The sequence below is a fragment of the Protomyctophum bolini genome (genome assembly GCF_963924005.1).
Source record: "Protomyctophum bolini genome assembly, chromosome: 9".
In the NCBI taxonomy this organism is placed as follows: domain Eukaryota; kingdom Metazoa; phylum Chordata; class Actinopteri; order Myctophiformes; family Myctophidae; genus Protomyctophum; species Protomyctophum bolini.
In genome coordinates, this window is record NC_137870.1 from 12,161,921 (window position 1) to 12,189,465 (window position 27,545).

The following is a 27,545-nucleotide window of genomic DNA, read 5'->3' on the forward strand; positions in this document are numbered from 1 at the left end:
AAAATTAAAAAAACTATGGGCTATACGATGGGCTATAACCCCGTAGTCAACTCAAGCCCATATCGTACGGCATACTATAACATGCCGTTTTTCATCATTTTTGAGGATTTGAAAAAAATGAAAAGAAACGATGGGTTATAGCCCATCGTTTTTAGAATTTTAGATTTTTTTTATCCTCGTTTTTCATCATTTATTTTTATGGTCGAAAGCCATGAAAAACAACATACTATATGGCAGTGTTTCCCAACCTTTTTTTTCCCAGGGCACACTTTTTTAAACCATGAAGGACAACATACCATATAGTATATATGTATGGTATTTTTTGCTTTTATCACCTTTCTAAATGCAATGGGATATACACCATTTTATATTTGAATTTTGACTTGTGGTTTTGATTAAATATAATTAGTTAATTGAAGGGACGTAAAAGGCCAGCACAGAAAATATGCTATACACTGAATCTGACATTTGTCAATACAATAAAACAAAGACACAAAGTAACATACTTTATTTTCCATATCAGCTTCCAGGTTTCCAGATACAAAATACAAAAAAGATTGATGCACTCTCAAAAGAGATACATACATCAGGTATAAAGTGTACAGCATGAACTCCTTTCTCAGTTTGTAACATTTTTTCTAGCAGGTTCAGCTAGGCTGGTAACGGATTCATTTTACATTGATTAGTGCCGTTGTGAAAGTGCAGCCATCACAAACATTCTACCAAAGTAAATGTACAATCAGATTCAGTAGTTATTAATAACAGACGTATTGATCAGCTAGCAGGGTTACTGCTAGTGGGAGGACTTTCAAGGGGCTACAAACCAGATGGGGCCTTCAGAGACAAGTTCATTCTTGGCTATGATGAGAGCTGTTCTCTTTATAGGAAAAGATCGGGTGCAGTACTTAGTTTAGACAGTTTTTTATTTAGTCATTTTAATAGTCATTGGTTAGAACAGTCATTAGTCCTACAACTACAACCTATCTCAAACCCTCACCCTAAACCTAACCTCCCACGGGGCAGCACACCTAAACCTAACCTTAACCCATGTCTAACCAATGACTAGTCTAAACTAAGTATGCATACTATAGTACGGCATACTATAGCGCGCAGATTTTCATCATTTTTGAGGATTTGAAAAAAATGACGAAATGACAAAAACGATGGGTTATAGCCCATGTTTTTTGAAATTTTGAAAAAAAAAGTTAGCCTCGTTTCTCATCATTTTGGACCGTGGGCTATAGCCCATATCGTACGGCATACTATAGCGCGCAGTTTTTCATCATTTTTGAAGATTTGAAAAAAATGACGAAATGACAAAAACGATGGGTTATAGCCCATGTTTTTTGGAATTTTGAAAAAAAAATTAGCCTCGTTTCTCATCATTTTGGACCGTGGGCTATAGCCCATATCGTACGGCATACTATAGCGCGCCGTTTTTCATCATTTTTGAAGATTTGAAAAAAATGACGAAATGACAAAAACGATGGGTTATAGATTATAGCCCATGTTTTTTGAAATTTTGAAAAAAAAAGTTAGCCTTGTTTCTCATCATTTTGGACCGTGGGCTATAGCCCATATCGTACGGCATACTATAGCGCGCAGTTTTTCATCATTTTTGAGGATTTGAAAAAAATGACGAAATGACAAAAACGATGGGTTATAGCCCATGTTTTTTTAAATTAAAAAAAAAAAAGTTAGCCTCGTTTCTCATCATTTTGGACCGTGGGCTATAGCCCATATCGTACGGCATACTATAGCGCGCCGTTTTTCATCATTTTTGAAGATTTGAAAAAAATGACGAAATGACAAAAACGATGGGTTATAGCCCATGTTTTTTTAAATTTTGAAAAAAAAAGTTATCCTCGTTTCTCATCATTTTGGACCATGGGCTATAGCCCATATCGTACGGCATACTATAGCGCGCCGTTTTTCATCATTTTTGAGGATTTGAAAAAAATGACGAAATGACAAAAACGACAATAAACCTAACCTTAACCCATGTCTAACCAATGACTAGTCTAAACTAAGTATGCACCCCAAAAGATCATTATGTCAAAATTCATACTAAAATCTGTCAGTTTAACCGTATGAAATCTGGTATAATATTCTGGGATAAACATTGTGCTATTTTCGGTGAAGAGATTTGGGGTAGATTTCTTGCATATTGTACCGTAGTGGGGCTTTCTGTAGTTGCGTTTGCAGTCTCTAGTTATGGTACGGTGGGGGGGAGTGGGGAAGAGGAGAGCGGGCTTGGAGTATCCCAGCAGAAGGGTGAAATTAGCCATCAAGGGCTTTTGCCAGAAATATCCCATTGGTCGTATAGGGCTAGTCTCCCATTGGCTTATAGGCTATCCAATCATGAAAATCTCGCCACTACATGGCTACTTGAGACCCCAAGTCAACCTATACGAACATACTGTATTATAGTGCTTTACTTAATTAAAAAAATTAAAATACATTGAAAGAATCATTTTGGTCTACTTTTAAATGGGCCACGGCCACCAATATTTCTCCTGTCCTCGTCAAAAGACTGTGGTGGTAACCACTAACCACGATTAAAAATATATATTTATTTAAAATAAAATCTTATCAGTTGATCAAATTAACAACAACCTTTCTGTAAATGGCTTGGGTTACAGTCAAAATGTTCATATGCATATACAGCTTTTCTTTTTTTTTTAACCCAGAAGTATTTGGTCACCTAGGTCCCGTTTTAAAGTGAAATTAATTGTTCACTCAGTCACACAACACTTTGAAGTATCAAGATAGCTTATAAAATGATTGCATTGTTACATACTGTATAATAAAACCGCACAGTATAGTATATTTAACTAAATGTACCATTATTGTACCATATTCCATTTGTTTTGACAGCTCAAGATTGACATGGTAAATTCATGGTAAAGTAAAAGGTGTTATTGTCCTGAAAACAATACACTCATAATTTAAATACAGCAGTAAACATTTCTAGTAATTATTATACCTTTATACTTTGTTGTCTCATTCCAAATTATTGTTATCTCTCAGAGGATATTGCAGGACGTAAAACGTGTTTAACATTAGCTAGTAAACAATGAGCTACAAATGGAATGTGCAACATTGTGGAAAATATATTTTGACATTCTTAAAATTAGCATGAAAAGTACACATATACAGTATACACTTTAAGATCAATATTCCTGCTGTAACACACTGTATAGAATTATCCCAAGTGTATTCAGTGTTTCAATGTACATACCAATAGAGTAATACGGTATATGTCAACTGTTACCTGAGAAAGGTAAGTCTACGGTACCTCAAAAGTCAAAATATATCTTTGCTGTTGAGAGTGAATACGGTTAGAAAAGTTGCTTTCACAATTATGATCTACTTGCATCAAGTAATAAGTAATGTGTTGAATTACATTAACAAACTATCCTGAGCACGGTACTTAAAGTGTGTTTTGAATTACGGTTTTGTATCAAATATAAAGTGAAATGAATGATATAGTACAGTTTAAAATCTGATTTGATCACTATTACTGTATCTAATATCTAGTCAGTATTTTAACTCGGGCCCGCCATTAGCGTGAATTTGTGTCATTTGCGTTAGTCTGGCCCAACGCCATTGGCGTAGATTCACGGCGCAATGGTCTTTTTTAGTGCTTTTGATCGAGATGCTACTCACATTAGCATTGGGTTACTAGCTGATGATGTCAACAACACTGGAGTGCACCATCTTGAATTTCGGATCCGTTTCTTTCAAACGCCTTTATCTCCAATTCCTTGTCCCAGATGGCATTTCTGGTCAAAACAAGGTTTATTCCACAGCCCATAGCTGGCACGAGGTTAATTAATGAATTAGTCAATCCTGTAATCTATGAAACGTATGAAATGGAAACATTTCTCTTCAGAGAGGAAACTATTTCAAATTGTGAATCAGCAGTGCTTAGTTTTGTCAGGACTCAATTTGAGAATAACGTACTTTATACCAATATAGATGGACGAAATCTATACAGTGCCTTAAAAAACAAAAACAAAAGTGTCAATATTCTTAGAAAAGAAACGGACGGCATTGTCGTTCAATACCCCTTTTCTGAGTACTTAAGCATTCACCTGCTTTTTGCATTGTCTATTCTGATCACTAGAGGGTCAGATTACAGTACTCGCATAACTTGAAATCACCATCCTTTGCAAAGAATAACAGCAATTTGTGTGTGTGTGTGTGTGTGTGTGTGTGTGTGTGTGTGTTTGTGTGTGTGTGTGTGTGTGTGTGTGTGTGTGTACGCCATCACTAGCTGTTACCACCAAATGATCCTCGTCTAGCCTGCAGGCTCAAGGAGCTGTTACAGCTCTCGGAGTAGCTGATGCCTATTTTTGTATGCTGAAAAACAATACAAAACAAAACAACTGTCATGATCACGCCAAGACATATTTACGTTATACATTAGCTTATGACTGGATGGATGGCAGGACAAATAATGGATAGATAATTTTGCTCACCTGTGCACTCTCCTGACTTTCTCTGGGTCCAACATTCAACACATTCAGAGAGTTGGCCCTCTTCATTCTGGAAAGCAAATATATATTTTATCAGAAGGGGGGACTATTACTATTTACTATAGCCCCTACCGTACGGCATACTATAGCATGCCGTTTTTCATCATTTTTGAGGATTTGAAGAAAATTCAAAATTTCAAAAAACATGGGTTATAGCCCATCGTTTTTTGAATTTTTGAAAAAAATGTTATCCTCATTTTTCATCATTTTTGAACATGGGCTATAGCCCGTACCGTACGGCATACTATAGCACGCCGTTTTTCATCATTGAGGATTTGAAGAAAATTCAAAATTTCAAAAAACATGGGTTATAGCCCATCGTTTTTTTTATTTTTGAAAAAAATGTTATCCTCATTTTTCATCATTTTTGAACATGGGCTATAGCCCCTACCGTACGGCATACTATAGCACGCCGTTTTTCATCATTTTTGAGGATTTGAAGAAAATTCAAAATTTCAAAAAACATGGGTTATAGCCCATCGTTTTTTGAATTTTTGAAAAATATATTATCCTCATTTTTCATCATTTTTGAATATGGGCTATAGCCCCTACCGTATGGCATACTATAGCACGCCGTTTTTCATCATTTTTGACGATTTGAAGAAAATTCAAAATTTCAAAAAACATGGGTTATAGCCCATCGTTTTTTGAATTTTTGAAAAAAATGTTATCCTCATTTTTCATCATTTTTGAACATGGGCTATAGCCCCTACCGTACGGCATACTATAGCACGCCGTTTTTCATCATTTTTGACGATTTGAAGAAAATTCAAAATTTCAAAAAACATGGGTTATAGCCCATCGTTTTTTGAATTTTTGAAAAAAATGTTATCCTCATTTTTCATCATTTTTGAACATGGGCTATAGCCCGTACCGTACGGCATACTATAGCACACCGTTTTTCATCATTTTTGAGGATTTGAAGAAAATTCAAAATTTCAAAAAACATGGGTTATAGCCCATCGTTTTTTTTATTTTTGAAAAAAATGTTATCCTCATTTTTCATCATTTTTGAACATGGGCTATAGCCCCTACCGTACGGCATACTATAGCACGCCGTTTTTCATCATTTTTGAGGATTTGAAGAAAATTCAAAATTTCAAAAAACATGGGTTATAGCCCATCGTTTTTTGAATTTTTGAAAAAAACGTTATCCTCATTTTTCATCATTTTTGAATATGGGCTATAGCCCCTACCGTACGGCATACTATAGCACGCCGTTTTTCATCATTTTTGACGATTTGAAGAAAATTCAAAATTTCAAAAAACATGGGTTATAGCCCATCGTTTTTTGAATTTTTGAAAAAAAAATTATCCTCATTTTTCATCATTTTTGAACATGGGCTATAGCCCCTACCGTACGGCATACTATAGCACGCCGTTTTTCATCATTTTTGAGGATTTGAAGAAATTTCAAAATTTCAAAAAACATGGGTTATAGCCCATCGTTTTTTTATTTTTAAAAAAAATGTTATCCTCATTTTTCATCATTTTTGAACATGGGCTATAGCCCCTACCGTACGGCATACTATAGCACGCCGTTTTTCATCATTTTTGAGGATTTGAAGAAAATTCAAAATTTCAAAAAACATGGGTTATAGCCCATCGTTTTTTGAATTTTTGAAAAAAATGTTATCCTCATTTTTCATCATTTTTGAACATGGGCTATAGCCCGTACCGTACGGCATACTATAGCACGCCGTTTTTCATCATTTTTGAGGATTTGAAGAAAATTCAAAATTTCAAAAAACATGGGTTATAGCCCATCGTTTTTTTTATTTTTGAAAAAAATGTTATCCTCATTTTTCATCATTTTTGAACATGGGCTATAGCCCCTACCGTACGGCATACTATAGCACGCCGTTTTTCATCATTTTTGAGGATTTGAAGAAATTTCAAAATTTCAAAAAACATGGGTTATAGCCCATCGTTTTTTGAATTTTTGAAAAAAATGTTATCCTCATTTTTCATCATTTTTGAATATGGGCTATAGCCCCTACCGTACGGCATACTATAGCACGCCGTTTTTCATAATTTTTGACGATTTGAAGAAAATTCAAAATTTCAAAAAACATGGGTTATAGCCCATCGTTTTTTGAATTTTTGAAAAAAATGTTATCCTCATTTTTCATCATTTTTGAACATGGGCTATAGCCCCTACCGTACGGCATACTATAGCACGCCGTTTTTCATAATTTTTGACGATTTGAAGAAAATTCAAAATTTCAAAAAACATGGGTTATAGCCCATCGTTTTTTGAATTTTTGAAAAAAATGTTATCCTCATTTTTCATCATTTTTGAACATGGGCTATAGCCCGTACCGTACGGCATACTATAGCACGCCGTTTTTCATCATTTTTGAGGATTTGAAGAAAATTCAAAATTTCAAAAAACATGGGTTATAGCCCATCGTTTTTTTATTTTTGAAAAAAATGTTATCCTCATTTTTCATCATTTTTGAACATGGGCTATAGCCCCTACCGTACGGCATACTATAGCACGCCGTTTTTCATCATTTTTGAGGATTTGAAGAAAATTCAAAATTTCAAAAAACATGGGTTATAACTTATAGCCCATCGTTTTTTGAATTTTTGAAAAAAATGTTATCCTCATTTTTCATCATTTCTGAACATGGGCTATAGCCCCTACCGTACGGCATACTATAGCACGCCGTTTTTCATCATTTTTGACGATTTGAAGAAAATTCAAAATTTCAAAAAACATGGGTTATAGCCCATCGTTTTTTGAATTTTTGAAAAAAATGTTATCCTCATTTTTCATCATTTTTGAACATGGGCTATAGCCCGTACCGTACGGCATACTATAGCACGCCGTTTTTCATCATTTTTGAGGATTTGAAGAAAATTCAAAATTTCAAAAAACATGGGTTATAGCCCATCGTTTTTTTTATTTTTGAAAAAAATGTTATCCTCATTTTTCATCATTTTTGAACATGGGCTATAGCCCCTACCGTACGGCATACTATAGCACGCCGTTTTTCATCATTTTTGACGATTTGAAGAAAATTCAAAATTTAAAAAAACATGGGTTATAGCCCATCGTTTTTTGAATTTTTGAAAAAAAAATTATCCTCATTTTTCATCATTTTTGAACATGGGCTATAGCCCGTACCGTACGGCATACTATAGCACGCCGTTTTTCATCATTTTTGAGGATTTGAAGAAAATTCAAAATTTCAAAAAACATGGGTTATAGCCCATCGTTTTTTTATTTTTGAAAAAAATGTTATCCTCATTTTTCATCATTTTTGAACATGGGCTATAGCCCCTACCGTACGGCATACTGTATCACGCCGTTTTTCATCATTTTTGAGGATTTGAAGAAAATTCAAAATTTCAAAAAACATGGGTTATAGCCCATCGTTTTTTGAATTTTTGAAAAAAATGTTATCCTCATTTTTCATCATTTTTGAACATGGGCTATAGCCCGTACCGTACGGCATACTATAGCACGCCATTTTTCATCAATTTTGAGGATTTGAAGAAAATTCAAAATTTCAAAAAACATGGGTTATAGCCCATCGTTTTTTGAATTTTTGAAAAAAATGTTATCCTCATTTTTCATCATTTTTGAACATGGGCTATAGCCCCTACCGTACGGCATACTATAGCACGCCGTTTTTCATAATTTTTGAGGATTTGAAGAAAATTCTAAATTTCAAAAAACATGGGTTATAGCCCATCGTTTTTTGAATTTTTGAAAAAAATGTTATCCTCATTTTTCATCATTTTTGAACATGGGCTATAGCCCCTACCGTACGGCATACTATAGCACGCCGTTTTTCATATTTTTTGAGGATTTGAAGAAAATTCTAAATTTCAAAAAACATGGGTTATAGCCCATCGTTTTTTGAATTTTTGAAAAAAATGTTATCCTCATTTTTCATCATTTTTGAACATGGGCTATAGCCCCTACCGTACGGCATACTATAGCACGCCGTTTTTCATAATTTTTGAGGATTTGAAGAAAATTCTAAATTTCAAAAAACATGGGTTATAGCCCATCGTTTTTTGAATTTTTGAAAAAAATGTTATCCTCATTTTTCATCATTTTTGAACATGGGCTATAGCCCCTACCGTACGGCATACTATAGCACGCCGTTTTTCATCATTTTTGAGGATTTGAAGAAAATTCAAAATTTCAAAAAACATGGGTTATAGCCCATCGTTTTTTGAATTTTTGAAAAAAGAATTATCCTCATTTTTCATCATTTTTGAACATGGGCTATAGCCCGTACCGTACGGCATACTATAGCACGCCATTTTTCATCAATTTTGAGGATTTGAAGAAAATTCAAAATTTCAAAAAACATGGGTTATAGCCCATCGTTTTTTGAATTTTTGAAAAAAATGTTATCCTCATTTTTCATCATTTTTGAATATGGGCTATAGCCCCTACCGTACGGCATACTATAGCACGCCGTTTTTCATAATTTTTGACGATTTGAAGAAAATTCAAAATTTCAAAAAACATGGGTTATAGCCCATCGTTTTTTGAATTTTTGAAAAAAATGTTATCCTCATTTTTCATCATTTTTGAACATGGGCTATAGCCCCTACCGTACGGCATACTATAGCACGCCGTTTTTCATATTTTTTGAGGATTTGAAGAAAATTCTAAATTTCAAAAAACATGGGTTATAGCCCATCGTTTTTTGAATTTTTGAAAAAAATGTTATCCTCATTTTTCATCATTTTTGAACATGGGCTATAGCCCCTACCGTACGGCATACTATAGCACGCCGTTTTTCATAATTTTTGAGGATTTGAAGAAAATTCTAAATTTAAAAAAACATGGGTTATAGCCCATCGTTTTTTGAATTTTTGAAAAAAATGTTATCCTCATTTTTCATCATTTTTGAACATGGGCTATAGCCCCTACCGTACGGCATACTATAGCACGCCGTTTTTCATCATTTTTGAGGATTTGAAGAAAAATCAAAATTTCAAAAAACATGGGTTATAGCCCATCGTTTTTTGAATTTTTGAAAAAAAAATTATCCTCATTTTTCATCATTTTTGAACATGGGCTATAGCCCGTACCGTACGGCATACTATAGCACGCCATTTTTCATCAATTTTGAGGATTTGAAGAAAATTCAAAATTTCAAAAAACATGGGTTATAGCCCATCGTTTTTTGAATTTTTGAAAAAAATGTTATCCTCATTTTTCATCATTTTTGAATATGGGCTATAGCCCCTACCGTACGGCATACTATAGCACGCCGTTTTTCATAATTTTTGACGATTTGAAGAAAATTCAAAATTTCAAAAAACATGGGTTATAGCCCATCGTTTTTTGAATTTTTGAAAAAAATGTTATCCTCATTTTTCATCATTTTTGAACATGGGCTATAGCCCCTACCGTACGGCATACTATAGCACGCCGTTTTTCATCATTTTTGACGATTTGAAGAAAATTCAAAATTTAAAAAAACATGGGTTATAGCCCATCGTTTTTTTGAATTTTTGAAAAAAATGTTATCCTCATTTTTCATCATTTTTGAACATGGGCTATAGCCCCTACCGTACGGCATACTATAGCACGCCGTTTTTCATAATTTTTGAGGATTTGAAGAAAATTCTAAATTTCAAAAAACATGGGTTATAGCCCATCGTTTTTTGAATTTTTGAAAAAAATGTTATCCTCATTTTTCATCATTTTTGAACATGGGCTATAGCCCCTACCGTACGGCATACTATAGCACGCCGTTTTTCATCATTTTTGAGGATTTGAAGAAAATTCAAAATTTCAAAAAACATGGGTTATAGCCCATCGTTTTTTGAATTTTTGAAAAACAAATTATCCTCATTTTTCATCATTTTTGAACATGGGCTATAGCCCGTACCGTACGGCATACTATAGCACGCCATTTTTCATCAATTTTGAGGATTTGAAGAAAATTCAAAATTTCAAAAAACATGGGTTATAGCCCATCGTTTTTTGAATTTTTGAAAAAAATGTTATCCTCATTTTTCATCATTTTTGAACATGGGCTATAGCCCCTACCGTACGGCATACTATAGCACGCCGTTTTTCATATTTTTTGAGGATTTGAAGAAAATTCTAAATTTCAAAAAACATGGGTTATAGCCCATCGTTTTTTGAATTTTTGAAAAAAATGTTATCCTCATTTTTCATCATTTTTGAACATGGGCTATAGCCCCTACCGTACGGCATACTATAGCACGCCGTTTTTCATCATTTTTGAGGATTTGAAGAAAATTCAAAATTTCAAAAAACATGGGTTATAGCCCATCGTTTTTTGAATTTTTGAAAAAAAAATTATCCTCATTTTTCATCATTTTTGAACATGGGCTATAGCCCGTACCGTACGGCATACTATAGCACGCCATTTTTCATCAATTTTGAGGATTTGAAGAAAATTCAAAATTTCAAAAAACATGGGTTATAGCCCATCGTTTTTTGAATTTTTTAAAAAAATGTTATCCTCATTTTTCATCATTTTTGAATATGGGCTATAGCCCCTACCGTACGGCATACTATAGCACGCCGTTTTTCATAATTTTTGACGATTTGAAGAAAATTCAAAATTTCAAAAAACATGGGTTATAGCCCATCGTTTTTTGAATTTTTGAAAAAAATGTTATCCTCATTTTTCATCATTTTTGAACATGGGCTATAGCCCCTACCGTACGGCATACTATAGCACGCCGTTTTTCATCATTTTTGACGATTTGAAGAAAATTCAAAATTTAAAAAAACATGGGTTATAGCCCATCGTTTTTTTGAATTTTTGAAAAAAATGTTATCCTCATTTTTCATCATTTTTGAACATGGGCTATAGCCCCTACCGTACGGCATACTATAGCACGCCGTTTTTCATAATTTTTGAGGATTTGAAGAAAATTCTAAATTTCAAAAAACATGGGTTATAGCCCATCGTTTTTTGAATTTTTGAAAAAAATGTTATCCTCATTTTTCATCATTTTTGAACATGGGCTATAGCCCCTACCGTACGGCATACTATAGCACGCCGTTTTTCATCATTTTTGAGGATTTGAAGAAAATTCAAAATTTCAAAAAACATGGGTTATAGCCCATCGTTTTTTGAATTTTTGAAAAAAAAATTATCCTCATTTTTCATCATTTTTGAACATGGGCTATAGCCCGTACCGTACGGCATACTATAGCACGCCATTTTTCATCAATTTTGAGGATTTGAAGAAAATTCAAAATTTAAAAAAACATGGGTTATAGCCCATCGTTTTTTGAATTTTTGAAAAAAATGTTATCCTCATTTTTCATCATTTTTGAACATGGGCTATAGCCCCTACCGTACGGCATACTATAGCACGCCGTTTTTCATATTTTTTGAGGATTTGAAGAAAATTCTAAATTTCAAAAAACATGGGTTATAGCCCATCGTTTTTTGAATTTTTGAAAAAAATGTTATCCTCATTTTTCATCATTTTTGAACATGGGCTATAGCCCCTACCGTACGGCATACTATAGCACGCCGTTTTTCATAATTTTTGAGGATTTGAAGAAAATTCTAAATTTCAAAAAACATGGGTTATAGCCCATCGTTTTTTGAATTTTTGAAAAAAATGTTATCCTCATTTTTCATCATTTTTGAACATGGGCTATAGCCCCTACCGTACGGCATACTATAGCACGCCGTTTTTCATAATTTTTGAGGATTTGAAGAAAATTCAAAATTTCAAAAAACATGGGTTATAGCCCATCGTTTTTTGAATTTTTGAAAAAAATGTTATCCTCATTTTTCATCATTTTTGAACATGGGCTATAGCCCCTACCGTACGGCATACTATAGCACGCCGTTTTTCATCATTTTTGAGGATTTGAAGAAAATTCAAAATTTCAAAAAACATGGGTTATAGCCCATCGTTTTTTGAATTTTTGAAAAAAATGTTATCCTCATTTTTCATCATTTTTGAACATGGGCTATAGCCCCTACCGTACGGCATACTATAGCACGCCGTTTTTCATCATTTTTGAGGATTTGAAGAAAATTCAAAATTTCAAAAAACATGGGTTATAGCCCATCGTTTTTTGAAAAAAATGTTATCCTCATTTTTCATCATTTTTGAACATGGGCTATAGCCCCTACCGTACGGCATACTATAGCACGCCATTTTTCATCATTTTTGAGGATTTGAAGAAAATTCAAAATTTCAAAAAACATGGGTTATAGCCTATCGTTTTTTGAATTTTTGAAAAAAATGTTATCCTCATTTTTCATCATTTTTGAACATGGGCTATAGCCCCTACCGTACGGCATACTATAGCACGCCGTTTTTCATCATTTTTGAGGATTTGAAGAAAATTCAAAATTTCAAAAAACATGGGTTATAGCCCATCGTTTTTTGAATTTTTGAAAAAAATGTTATCCTCATTTTTCATCATTTTTGAACATGGGCTATAGCCCCTACCGTACGGCATACTATAGCACGCCGTTTTTCATCATTTTTGAGGATTTGAAGAAAGATTTTCAAAAAACATGGGTTATAGCCCATCGTTTTTTGAATTTTTGAAAAGAATGTTATCCTCATTTTTCATCATTTTTGAACATGGGCTATAGCCCCTACCGTACGGCATACTATAGCACGCTGTTTTTCATCATTTTTGAGGTTTGAAGAAAATTCAAATTTTCAAAAAACATGGGTTATAGCCCATCGTTTTTTGAATTTTGAAAAAAATGTTATCCTCATTTTTCATCATTTTTGAACATGGGCTATAGCCCCTACCGTACGGCATACTATAGCACGCCGTTTTTCATCATTTTTGAGGATTTGAAGAAAATTCAAAAAATTTAAAAACATGGGTTATAGCCCATGTATTGCGGAGTATTGCGGAAAAATTGTGGAGTATTGCGAAAAAAATTCGTAGTATTTCCGAGGAATTCTGGAAAAACGATGGGTTATAGCCCATCGTTTTTTGAATTTTTGAAAAAAATGTTATCCTCATTTTTCATCATTTTTTAACATGGGCTATAGCCCCTACCGTACGGCATACTATAGCACGCCGTTTTTCATCATTTTTGAGGATTTGAAGAAAATTCAAAATTTCAAAAAACATGGGTTATAGCCCATCGTTTTTTGAATTTAAAAAAAAAATGTTATCCTCATTTTTCATCATTTTTGAACATGGGCTATAGCCCCTACCGTACGGCATACTATAGCACGCTGTTTTTCATCATTTTTGAGGATTTGAAGAAAATTCAAAATTTCCAAAAACATGGGTTATAGCCCATCGTTTTTTGAATTTTTGAAAAAAATGTTATCCTCATTTTTCATCATTTTGAACATGGGCTATAGCCCCTACCGTACGGCATACTATAGTACGCCGTTTTTCATCATTTTTGAGGATTTGAAGAAAATTCAAAATTTTAAAAAACATGGGTTATAGCCCATCGTTTTTTGAATTTTTGAAAAAAATGTTATCCTCATTTTTCATCATTTTTGAACATGGGCTATAGCCCCTACCGTACGGCATACTATAGCACGCCGTTTTTCATCATTTTTGAGGATTTGAATAAAATTCAAAATTTCAAAAAACATGGGTTATAGCCCATCGTTTTTTGAATTTTTGAAAAAAAATGTTATCCTCATTTTTCCTCATTTTTTAACATGGGCTATAGCCCCTACCGTACGGCATACTATAGCACGCCGTTTTTCATCATTTTTGAGGATTTGAAGAAATTTCAAAATTTCAAAAAACATGGGTTATAGCCCATCTTTTTTTGAATTTTTGAAAAAAATGTTATCCTCATTTTTCATCATTTTTGAACATGGGCTACAGTAAATGTTAACAAAGCATGAAGCAAGGCAACAGACGGTGGTCATACATCAACCTATTTGACCTTATATCTTTACTTATTTTTTTTACCCAGTATTCATGGAGCTTGTTTCCTGTGTCCCAACTCCTTTGAGCTTGCGGACCAGCTTCTCGCTGCTGCGTCGTATAGATTCCCTGAGCTTAGTGAATGAGCCGCTGCGCTTCAGGGTGCCCAGCCCATCCTCCGAACTGGACCAAGTAGGACGACCGTCACCTACAGGACAAATACATGGACAAAGTGAACGATATACAGGCGCACACACGCACACACACTCACGCACACACAAAGATTGAAAGAATTTTTACCTTCAACAGATCCAAACTCTTTTTCGTGTGCTCTTGTCAGAATTTCTTTGTAGAGAGATTCAGCCTGCCTATACTTCCCTTGCTTCAGGTAGCATGATGCCTTGATGGAGAAAGATATATTTATTTTTTTATCCTTTGAGAGACACACACACAGGTATTTCTGTGAGAGGCCGAGTCTGCCGTTGTCTTGTAGGTGCAAACAACACAGGTATATGGATCAATATTGAACATTATTTATAATTCATTACAATGACCTGTGCATTAATTGTCCCATAGTGGTGACTAAGTGAGCAGCTTACAATGACCATTTGCTTACTTGGTTGTCAACATTTACACAACATTTCTACTCTGACTCTGGCTAAGAGCATCTACGAAATACCAAAATTTTATATTTACAATTACATTGTATTAATGATTTTCCTGTTCCTACTTTGCATTTTCTGTTTCCACTTTTCCTGTTAAATAATGGTTCATAATTCTGTGTACACAGTAAATTGTCCCTTTCAGTTGGGTTAGTTCAGTCCATTCTGTTGCACCCACCAGGTTGTTCTTGGTCTTGGCTACATTGGCGTCATCTGGTCCCAGGCGGCTCTGGTAGATGTGTAGGGCCCGTTCATAGTACTGCTCCACCTCCTGGTACTTTCCTTGGTTCTGACACAGTAGGGCCAGGTTGTTTAGTTGCTTTGCAACATCTGGGTGGTCAGTGCCAAGGACCTATAGGTACATTTCAGATAGAACAAGTTAGTTGCACTAATAAACCATATTGTTGCTGTCGGGCAGAAACATCATGTTAGCTTTCTGTGTTTTTCTGTAAATTAATGTCCTACTTGATCATACTACAGCGTCACATCACACGCAAGCATCAAAAGTAGTAGATCTACAAGCTCAAAACTCTAAATATTTTACAATTTTATTTTACAATTTTAATCCAGTTAACCCATTTTGGGCCGGAACCCCTTTTGGTGTTAGCATTATGCAAGGGGCCAGCTATGCACTCCAATGTTGAAGCGCTGGTCCCTAGTGGCCAAGTTTGGGACTGCAGGCGGATGAAATTCATGCACGAGCACAAGAAAGCTCGCCGCTGGTTTGCTTCGTGGACGCGCACAGGGCAGTTTGTGTTTACATTCTGTTTTCTGGAGGATAAAGCAGCCTTTTTGTTAACCACGACTCGAGTGCTCGCATCATGTACCACATCTCAAAACATAACTGATTTATTATATTACAGATAAGAAGCCCACCGTAAACCGGAGTTTGGTTTGGTTTACCAGCTAATAGTACTACGTTGCTGTGTTGTGGGAGCTCGTGTTTTTCTGACTCTCGTCATGAATAATGACGCTAGTTCTATACGCTAGTTCTATAATCTATACATTCCTTTTTATATTATGTTCTTAATTGTAACTGCTGTAATATGTGCGTCTTCCAAATTACTGTCACCAAAGCGAGACGTTTTAAATAGTAGCAACAGTAAACTTAACCATTTTATATGGTTCTATGGTATATAATCACACCCCAATGTAACTCCCACTGTACCTTCGACAGGCAGCCTGTGTAGACATTTTTAAAGCACAGCTCAAGACCCACTTGTACAACATTGCTTTTAATTGATCTTTTTTGTTGTTTTTTTAATGTCTTTGGCTTGCTTTTCTTTTTTTTTTCTCCATTGCTCTGTAAAGCACTTTGAGCTGCATTTCATGTCATGAAAGGTGCTATACAAATAACGTTTTATTATTATTATTATTATTGGGAAAAATAATAATAATAGTAGTTAAACAACTAGTCAACTAGTAAAAAATCACTAGAAGTGAAAGCCCTAGTGTGCAGTACTGTAACTTTATGTATTTGAAAATAAATGCTTATTTCTTAAGAATTTACAGATCCATTTATGTTGTCACTAGGAAGGGGTTAGGCTAAATAAACTACCCTGTTTGGTGGTGGGTGGGCTGAAAAGTTTGAGAACCACTCCTGTAGGGTAGGTAATTAAAGAAAAGTAATGTATAGCCTATTTTCTGATGGGAACGATATTTTCCTGGGATCACTACATGGTGTTTTTTTTAAACTACCGTAATTTTATAATTTTCCCACATTGAGTTTGTTGATTGTGTTGCATCTTTACACAACTGGTGAGGTACTGAGTTTAAAAAACAGAAGATGTTCAAAGATTGTGGTTTTAATTTAGTCTGTAATTTATGAATTCATACACAGTAAATGTCTTATAGTGTTAATCTAATTCAAGTCAGTGTACAATGGAACCAAATGCACCCATCATGTCATGTGTACAGTACACTGTAACATTAAACATTGCCCAGATGGAACTGTTTTTATTATATTGATACATTTTAGGGGTAAAATAGACCACCTAGTTTCTAAGTCTTTACTAACATTTCGATATAAATCCCTAGATAATGTCAGAATTCTCAAGTTTCTGGTTCAGCGCCTGTGCGCTATGTAAACAGACGAAAATCTATGTATTGTTTTTTCTTTTTTGTCTTTGCTCGTACTCGACACGGAGCGCGTTCATGAATGGATTCAGGCTTCAGGCGCGTTCACATGGCGTTCACGGCCGAGGTGCACTCTGGGTGCACTTCCGCATTTGGACACCAAATGCTGAATCAGCGAAAAGACGGTACTTCCGGCAGCCTTCCGGGTGCTTCAAAACGCCACTGAGCAACTTCCACTGACATGAATAGCAGAGGGGGCGGAGCTTCGCGTTAGTTTAGTCTCTATCCTTTTAATACTCTATGGCATTATGTTATGCTTTAGCTATTGAAAAATAGCAGATCTACAAGCTCATAGCGTGCCACCGAGTGGCACGCTACGAGCTTGTACGTCTGCTATTTTTGAAAAATCAAAGAACCACTGACATAGAAACATAGCTTTTTCAGAAAACAGCTCTCTTTTATGTGTTTTATTACCTTCTCTCTGATCTCCAGAGCTCTCTTACAGAGTGGTTCGGCTTCCATATATTTCCCTCTCTTCCCATAAAGCACCGCTAGGTTGTTCAGTGTTGCTGCCACCTGTAGACAGACACAAATAAATGGATGCACAAAATTAATGCACACACACCCTCAGTGAGGTTGATTTAGACCAGGGGTACTCTAAATATAATTCTGAAGAGTCCACCAGGAACATTTTCAATAAGACAAAGGTCCATAAGACCAGTCATATAAGGCCCATTACATCCGTCTAAAAAAATAATTTTCATGTTGGTTTCATGTAATTTTAAAAGACATTTGGACCATGTTTACAATGAAAATTACAGAATGTGCCTGAAAATATCAACGTGGATGTCAAGTGGAGACGGCTTGTTGCATAACAATAGCATCTCTTAGATAATACAAATAATATATTAGGAAAATGTAATAATTTGCTATAATCGATTTGAGGATCACTGATGTAAACGATTCTCAGAAACCTTTACAGTTCATATACTACGTCTTTCTGAGCATTATGGACTACAGTATTTACAGATCTTCAAATCTTTCCTGACAACAGTGAGTTCCTATGTATTTAAAATGAACAATGCTAAGTCAATTCCTTAGACGTCATTGCTGTCCATCCGAGTATGTGTGAGTGTTGGGGTGGATAACCTACAGCTGCATAGATGGTAGTAGGTGTGATTGATTGACTGAAAATGTTATAAACATATTGCAGAATGGGACCAGTCCAAGGAAGGTACAGGTCAATACAAAATCTGCAAAGAGGATGAAACCAGAAAAAAGACTAAGACTAAGGGCCGAATCATACTCCTATTTTACCGCTGTTTCGGCGCTGTAGTGCCGAAATGATTTCGGCTCGTCAGAAATTTTCAGTAACACCGAAGAGCCGACTTTAGGACGGTACCTGCCCACCCGAACCTCAAATGACGACACATTGTAGGCTCTACAGCGCCGAACCGACTTTTATTCGGCTCTAAAATAGGAGTATGAATCGGCCCCAAGACTTGTTTACATCAGGGTCCTCCATTTTCAATTCATCAAAGGTGTGAGTGTTGCTGTGGATAACCTACAGCTGGATGGTCCATTCCTAGTGTTTTCTCTCTGATCGCCAGAGCATCGTTCAGGAGGTTTGCTGCCTCTTTGTACTTGTTCTGGTCCCTGCAGGAAACAGACACAAACATGGCACGTGAACACATAGACATCAAACGGGGCTTGAGACCCTGCCCTTTTACCTGTCTGTAAAAGAAAAAGCCCTCTCCAGACCATGAATGAATGCAGCCTCACCTGTAAACCAGTGCTAGTATGTTTAGCATGGTGGCTACATCTGGGTGGCTGTGTCCTGAGGACTTCTCCAGGTCTTCCAGGGCCTGTTGAAATGTTATTATTTTTTAAATGTAGGATATATTTTGTATATATTATCGTCTCTGTCGGGGGGAAAAGTCATATGTCCGAAACCGTTACTTTTCAGGATTCAAATTCTGAAGAAAAGAGTCCTTATGCACACTTACGGGGGACAGGTGTGTCGGATAAATGAATTGGAAGAGCAGGAAAAAACTGGAATCCCGCACACTGTCTTCACTTACAGAATTTTATTTAAGCAATATTTCGGTCAGTCAGACCTTCATCGGGCATGGATTCAAATTAAAAAATAGCAAAAGTAGCTTCTACTTTTGATGCCTTCGTGAATATGGAGATAAGAGGCTTCTGCCAAAATTAAAATGTATACATTATGTATACATAATGTATAAATGTATACATTATTGAACTCAACTGACTTGAATGTGAACATATAAAAACCTCGGACACACCTGTTTGCAAAGTGGCACCGCCACCTCGTAGCGTCCCTGAGAAGCGTACTGAATGACCAGGTTGTGTAGGGTTCTGAGACGGGCCGGGATCTCATACCCTCCCTGCTGTGCTGCTGCCACGGCACTGCTTTGGTGGGGCTGTGACACTGAACCAGGACAGAAGATGGAAGGGGATGAACACGGCACTGTACAAAGAAACACCCGCTCAAACATGCAGGTATTTCCTACGAAACGGTTATCAAGCCAGGTGACCACTGCCTAGTCAGTCAGGAGGCCTGCACATGCCCAGTGCCAGAACGTAGGCTCACTGTGTGCGTGCGTGCCTCCATGTCTGTCTAACAAGTATAGACCAGGCAGGGATACACATTAGCACAGGCCTATTCTAAAAGAAACATTTAAGATCAACTGAAAAGTAGGGCCTGCTTAACGTGCAGTTTCACCCACTTAGTAGATTATTCCTCACCACATGTAACAGCAATGCTCAAAATGTGACATTACTACAGTAATTGTCCCTAGGTCTTGTGAAGAGCTGTTGCCTCCAATATTCCATTCCATCATGAGAGCATTCATAAAGTATTGAGAGACTAAACTCCACTGTGTGAGCAGTGGCTCTCAAAGTGGGGTTCAGGGACCCGCAGGAGATCTTGAATGTGTTCCAGGTGGTCCCCAACAATACGAGTTAATATATCAACATTAGTTCATCCACTTTAACCCTATATACATCGGCTATGTGAAAGATTATCGATCGTCAAGCTCACAACGTTGTAGATCTGCCTTTTTTTCTTTTTCATTTAATTTGTATTTGTTTTCTGATCAGGCAAAAACACAGTACCGTATAATAATTTCAAAGTATACAAAATTTAACTCAAAACACTCACTCACTCACACACACACACACACACACACACACACACACACACAAAACCCCCTCCCTCCCCCCATCCTATTCACAGAATAATCAACCCACAACACATCCATTACATCACCGGGTCAGTAAGTCTCTCAGGTCTGATAGGTCTGTCCACATTGAAATTGTGCCCTCTTGGGACTGATTAATCCTTGCCGATGACAATTCCAGATAAGCAATGTCCAGAAAGCTTCGCAGCCAATGTGTTTTTGAAACATCATGTGGGGGATTCCAGCATTGGGCTATGATCTTTTTGGCTGCGTAGATCTGCCATTTTTAAATATACTGTATGATGTAACATTTTTGTAGCATTTCAAAAACACTATTCTTGTATGTATGTATCTTGTATGTACAGTATGTATCTTGTATGTATAGCACAACATATTGTCAGATGGTCCGTGGCTAATCGAATATGTAAAAAAAAAAGACTGATCTTCAAGCTCACAACGTTGTAGATCTGCCATTTTCAAAAATAAAAATCCTATATGGGGTTTCTAGCACAAGATATTGTCAGATGGGGATCCGTGGCCAATTCATTTGGGGGTCCTTGACATAAATCAGTTTGAGAACCACTGATACAGAGAGTGGCTTACTGAAACTATGACAGGCAGGACAAAACAACTTGAGACGCAATCAAATGGGAATGTAATTACTCACTCTGCGACTGTTCCTCCTCCTCAGTAGGAAAGAGGTCATCTAGAGATTCTTTTGTGGAGGAGGTGTCCTTATCATCCTGTTGAAGAAAAGAAACAAACTCCACTTCGTCATCACAATTCAGTAACAATATATAAACCAGCTAATTTTATGCATGCTTCTATGCATCTATGCTATGCATCTATGCATGCTTGTTTAAGACGGACAGACAGACAGACAGATATTCTCAGTATGGCTTGTGCAAAGGTTGATGTTTGCATATAATATTAGTAAACTCGTAATATTGGTGCAAACTAGGCTTGGGCCCATAATATTCTATAATCAGACATTTTTAAATGTATATAATCATCTTAAAAGTGCGTACGACATAAATCTATAATATAGGATAAAACCAATCATGTTGTCTGTCTCACCAGTGGTGGTTCGTCCTGGTCATATTTGCGAATGGAAGACATGAACTGGAGGTGTCTGTTGTTTTCCTCCAGGGTGACGAGCTCCTGTTCTCTCTCCTGTAGATGCTGCTGGGTTCCAGCCAGCTCATCTCTCAGCCACTGGTTCTCCTGACACAGCCGACGCACCTGAAGAGGAAGAGATTATTATTTATTTTTTTTAAACCTTTATTTACAGAGAATGCCTCATGCACACAGAGGAGCATCAGGTGACAAGAAAGAGGGAGTGATATGTTATCTGTTTTTAACACTTAAAGGTGTAGTTCACCCAAGAAGTAGGTCGGGCGGGAACCCCTTTTGGTGTTTTAAACATTATGTTATAATTTAGCTATTGGAAAATAGCAGATCTACAAGCTCCTCGAGCTTGTAGGTCTGCTATTTTTGAAAAATCATAAAAATATTTATTTCAGAAAACTGGAGGATTTAAAAGATTTTTTTCTAATTTTGAGGTCAGGCCTGAATGGATAATTGTCGGTATCAGCCGGTAACACACGGGAGTCTGTCCCCGTAACAATGCGCTAAAACCCTGGGAGATGGATTGCTGAGGTGGAGCGCCACACCGTCACCATCAGCTCCCAGTACTTCCAGCATGACTTGATGCACCCAAGCCGTGCTACTCATACGCAGAGTTGGCAAGAAAAGTGACTTATTTCAGGGTTCAATGTCTCTTCTTAGAACAGAGAGAAGCAGTGTATTGTTAAAGGCATGTGAAACTAAGTTTATCTGTTTTTGAGTGGTGCAACCACTCCTACAACCAGCAATGTCCGTGTACCTGTTTGTGTACCTGTTTGTGTACCTGGATGAGCACGAGTATGTGACTTATTTAATAGCAGTAGGGGGCGCCAGAAACAGAGAGAGGGGTAGTGCTGTGTCTCTAATGAGAGAGAGAGAGATAGAGAGACAGAGGGGGGGGGGGGGGGGGGGAATTGCACCACTCAGTTCACACGCGTGTGATTTTTTAAAGTGAGAGAGGCTTTTTCATCCAAAAGTCTAAAGAGTTTCCTCTTTGACAGTGAAAAGGGTACATTCAAAGAATGGAAAGAGAACTATGCGTTCATCCTACCAGGTTTCATCAATGCAAAGCCATTGCTGTCGATATCCTACCTAGTTGTGGTCAAAGGTTTACATACACTTGTCATGGCAGTCTTGACTTTCCAATAATTTCTACAACTCTTATTTTTCTGTGATAAGAGTGATTGGAGCAAATACTTCATTGTCACACAAAAAAAAATCATGAACTTTTTTTTTGTATGGAGAACCAGGATGACTGGAAGCGACGATGGAGGGCTCGTCTATGGACGACCTAGATAAGAGAGACTTTCTGAAAATGTGATCAAATCTGCTGGGTCACAAATATATGGCAGCAATGCTAATATTCGGTTAACATGTCCCTTGGGAACTTTCAAATCAATCTGTCAAAAATTCTATTTTTCTTCCGAGTCATCTCACCTGTGCACGGAGCTTCTGTTTCTCTGCTTCAAGAGAACTCAGGTGGGCTGACAGTGCCATCATGACCTGGAGGGCGGAGACAATGCATGTACTGAGGGAGGGCAAACAGCCTATAGAGAAACCTTTTAGTTTGAGAAGGTAATGCACAAGAACAACCATGGATAGTGGACACTCAAAAGAGTTTAGTCTGAAACTTGTTTGATATCAAGTCAACTTGTTTTTTAAAGGGAAATGATCTGAAACAAGTAGAGATTATGTCTTCTGTTTAGTAATGTGCTATAAACTAGAGAGACATAGGGAGGACAATGGGATAATGGGAGCAGTGAAAGAGATGGGTACAGACAGATCAATGACTATTCTAATGTCTTCTAAACTATTCATTCTAATCCATTACAAGAAATGTATTCTACTGTAGTAAAGATATCTGCTCTTGGCCCCTTTCTGCTGTGTCTATTATTCAGTTGTGCTGTTCGATTCTGTTCCATCTTTACCTGGGCCTCCCCCAGTCCCAGTTCTATCCTCTCCAGTGACTGGCTGATGATGCAGCTTTTCTCTTGTTCCACACTGCCGCTTTCTGCCGCTGATCTGTCTTCCATCGCACCCTGCAGTTTGTCCAGCAGAGTGCGGTTTTCTCCTCTCAGCGCCTCCAGCCCAGCAATCACCTGCTGTGTGCTGCAAAGAAGTTCTTCACCAGATAACATGGTTCAGCGTCTAGAATTCCTCTTCTGACCTGGAGATTGGTATGAATGAAGTAGTAGTATTAGTACCAGTAGAAGCAGTTGTAATAACAAACAGACTTTATCCCCCTTAACGCAAAAGGAATTGTTTGAACCTTCTTGGACTAACATTGGCAAGTGAAGGGTCACACTCAAGAGTTTTTCTTATTTCTCCATAGGCCTTAAAATGGAAACAATCATCTTGGCTGCGGCTTGCTACATAGAACAATACATTGCATATTGTCGCTGTCACCTCCTATCTTCATATTCTTAATAACTTAAACGAACTTAAACATAAATTAACACCTTACCTAATTGATCATACTAGACTAGTTTAAAGCTCGTTGGATGCGTGACTTTTAGTGACATTTAGTACATTGTTGGGGCCCGCAGGCTGGACTTCACACAACACTCTACTAGAGTGTCACACAAAAGCATCAAATGTAGCAGATCTACAAGCTTGAAACTGCGCAAGGTGACACGTTTTCAGCTTGTCGATCTGCTACTTTTGCTGTCTTTGAATTTGTATCCTAAAAAGTTACCGACAGAGACAATATGTATTATTAAGTTTAGACGATCACAGGGAAAGTAAGTGAATGTCAATTTAGTATATCCTGCTCTTCATCTGATTTCTCCTGATTTGTTAAACCTAATGTACCCAGCCCACTTCCAGTACCATCTGTGGTTCAAAACAATGTAACAAAAATGAATAATGGACTGGTTTGGACCCGTTTCGCAGCAGACATTTTGACAGCTGAAGGCAGGGATGGATTAAGAAGACTCACGGAAGCTCCTGGGCCAATTATCTTTTAGGAGGCCCAGCCCTCCATGTGCCACCCAGAACGGTCTGGGCATACAAGAAGACTACTTGAGTTGTACGGTGTGGGTCAAGAAAGCACCTGTAGAAACTTTATCATACAGTATTTACGGTCTGTAACTCAATATCCCACACCTACAGTATTTACATATTACATATACAACTTAATAAAACATTATTCTTGTTAGTTAGATGGCCATATAGAAGGGACCTTGTAATGTACGGTATAGGCCGAGGGGATCAAATATTTGAGTGTTAACCTGCAAGGGATCAAGGGGTCATGCTCATGGGCACTAGCCCTGTCCAAAATCCATTCATGGCTGAAGATAATAACTTTAATTGCGGGGTGTGTTTCATTTAGGCAGTAATGTATGCATAAATGAATTATGTTATGAATGTCAGAATACAGTTAACTGTTCTGTCTGCTGTGAAAGGACCCAATGGCAAATGCAATGAACCCAAGTTTACATACATCCTTTTATATGACATAACAAGTTACAAAGTAATATGTCATACTGTAAAACAGTAAAAACTGAAGAATTGGAAAGTGATGACATTGGAAATAAATTAATAAAGGTTGCCGATTTGGAGGAAGTGATCGCTTCCTCTTCTTCTTTTAAAAGAGTGTGTGACTAAATAAAAAGCAACCGTTTTGTATAAACAAGGTTTCCCCCTGACAGCAGGGGGAAAAAATACCACTGCCTGCAGTGCGGCAGGGTTTCAGCACAAGGTTGATCTCATCCCCAGATAACAACATGGTTCCACCTCTCTGGTTTCTGTTCTCTACTCTAACCTGGGGGAGGACGGAGGACTGGACAGAGGAAGGTAGTAGAAGGAAAAAACACACGTAACAGTAACAGTAAATGAGACAGGGAAGTGGACATAGAAGGGGAAGATGTTGCAGATAGACTGGGAAGTAAAACATAATACAGAACATTATAATATTTACTCAGATTTAGACATGCATGATAGCTTGGTTTCAGCTGCGCTGGGGCCTGTGGGCCCTGGGGCTAATTACTAGCCCTACTCATGTTATAATTATAGGCCTACATTATTGACTTCCCCAACTCTGGGAGCAAAAGCCCTGAATAAGTCTTCAAAATACAAAATAAACAGATTTAAGTGATGATCACTTCACGAAGCAAGACAAATAGCAGGCCTAGTGTGTCAGATTAGCATAATGTATGTTTGAAGCTGCATATAATAGGTGACCTCATCCTTATTGTTTCGTTCAACATAGGCCTATACAGCCCAACCCTATAGCCTCGGGTCAACTAAAACAGTCGGTGAACAAGTGTATCATTGTCTCAACGACATACATCATGATTCATGAACTAAGGGATATTGGAGGCGAGTGACAACTCCATGAATCCTGGCCATTGACAACGTGTAGCCCTCTAATCCCTACTAGTGGTGGGTGGCCTGCCACCCACAATGACTTCCAAAACGTTAATCATTCAAAAAGATACAGAATTGAACCTGTCACGAAGAAGAGATCAAGTGCAGGACAAGGATGAGAGAGGACCAAGATGAATCTATAGCCTACTCCGATCGATGGCATTTCAACTAAAGCCATCGATATGAACACACACAGCGGAGTTGTTGTCATCCTAGCCCGTCTCCATGCGTTTTGTTTACGATGGGCGGCGCAACAGCCAGGCCTGTATGTTTCCATGCAATGCATGCATGTCCGACCAACGATGAAGATGATCAAAGAGGATATTTAAGTGTACAACAATGCATATTGGCTACAAATCCAATGACGACTAGTTCACATATCATGTATTTGTCCTAATAAATTGTCGCAGTAAAACAACATTGCAATAAGCTGCGCGCGTTAGCCTTTTGAACATCATGTTGATAATAAATATGTAATGAGTCTGACGTTACGAGAATGAGGTGAAAAACGGTGTCATGATGTTCACACAAACGTGAATTCATGTTGTCAACACACATAAATAAAAGGTTATTTATTGCTCACCTCTTATAATAATACCAAACTCCTGGCCTGGCTTCGACTCCTTGTATTCAGAATCACTCCGCTTTGTTATTATATTTAACATGGGGACACGTTAAACTCACGGACGCATTATAGCGGGCCAGAAGACTCAGAAACATTCCGTTATTTCCAATCCAGGGTGTCTAAATAATAAAGTGATAATAAAGCGGTGTTAATAAGGAGTGATGCTGTGGGACGGTGAAGTACAAGTAGGATTGTAAATCATTCACCTGCTGCTGCCTTCCTCCGGCTCAGACGGTTCTTCTGTCATTACAGCTTTACCTGATCCAAGCGTTGCTTCCCACCATGCACCGCGCGGCGCCGGTCCTGCATGATGGTCGTCCCGGGATGAGGCCATCTATCTGCCGCGGAGATGAACTGCCACTGGCCTGGGGCCAGATCAACCAACAACACACAGGGACAGACGGCGAGTCAGGGTCCCATCTAGGGAATTAAGGGAATTTGCAGCCATCTAGCGTTCGCGTTTGGTTTAACCTAAAAATCTAATATTTTATGCATAATCTTTTATGCACATGCTGCTCGACCATCTCCATCTGAAAATATTCTGTGCTAGGGTTTTTGAAAATAACAGACCTACAAGCTCGAACTTGTCTATAGTCTTAGGCATGTCCCAGATTGAACCCTGACCTCACAATCTCAGGTGGGACACTATAGTCTAACAAGGCCACTGGGCTGAGGATCGACTCAGCAATCATGAAAGGGCCATGTACAAAAGTACACAAATACTTAAGTAAAGGTCACAATATTCATCTTATAAAAGTACAATTTCTAGTATAAAGTAGCCTATATAACGGTATGCAATTGGGCTATGACCAGGCTTAAAGCCCACCCCAACCCCCAGCCAGGAGGAAAGCTGTTTCAGCACCATAGCGCCTTAATTGTACCCAGATAAGGACTATTTTATTAAAAATCACCATGATGCTGCAACACGAACACGACATGATATATACATGGTATGTAAACTTGCCACCATGGGAACTTAACCGTATGTGTGCAGGCGTCATACAGTAGGTACAGGGTGTGTTGTCACATCTATAAATACAGATGGTGTTAATCAGACATGGGCTTTGCCTTGACCTGAACAGCCTCTCTCTGTGT

At 37.3% G+C, this 27,545-nt stretch overlaps 1 protein-coding gene across 4 annotated transcripts; it reads right to left on the bottom strand.

Moving 5' to 3' along the window:
• Positions 1–493: 493 nt before the first annotated feature.
• On the bottom strand, positions 494–26,741 carry klc3 (kinesin light chain 3). Of its 4 annotated transcripts, none has more exons than XR_013964608.1 (15): positions 26,709–26,741; positions 23,386–23,624; positions 22,895–22,960; positions 21,410–21,574; positions 21,000–21,075; positions 19,436–19,581; positions 18,912–18,994; positions 18,698–18,785; positions 17,604–17,705; positions 15,232–15,405; positions 14,692–14,791; positions 14,437–14,599; positions 4,485–4,551; positions 1,989–4,365; positions 494–1,034 (listed from the first exon to the last, which is right to left on the bottom strand). XR_013964608.1 is itself a non-coding variant. In XM_080772290.1 (14 exons), exons 2-14 carry the CDS (start codon positions 23,593–23,595, stop codon positions 4,276–4,278), a joined length of 1,530 nt encoding a protein of 509 aa, XP_080628416.1. In that variant the 5' UTR covers positions 23,596–23,624; positions 26,409–26,675; the 3' UTR covers positions 1,950–4,275. The 4 variants fall into 4 exon arrangements, 1 of the variants encoding a protein (XP_080628416.1); XR_013964609.1 differs by having other exon boundaries at positions 26,657–26,720; XR_013964610.1 differs by lacking the exon at positions 26,709–26,741 and adding an exon at positions 26,409–26,675.
• Between the last annotated feature and the right edge of the window lie 804 nt (positions 26,742–27,545).

Excerpts from the sequence above, each read along its gene's own strand:
- klc3 (XM_080772290.1), bottom strand. The coding sequence starts at position 23,595 with ATGTTATCTGGTGAAGAACTTCTTTGCAGCACACAGCAGGTGATTGCT. Across the intron at positions 22,961-23,385 it reads TGGGACTGGGGGAGGCCCAG|GTCATGATGGCACTGTCAGC; the intron begins GTAAAGATGGAA and ends TCCGCCCTCCAG. Across the intron at positions 18,995-19,435 it reads CGGTGCCACTTTGCAAACAG|GCCCTGGAAGACCTGGAGAA; the intron begins GTGTGTCCGAGG and ends ACATTTCAACAG.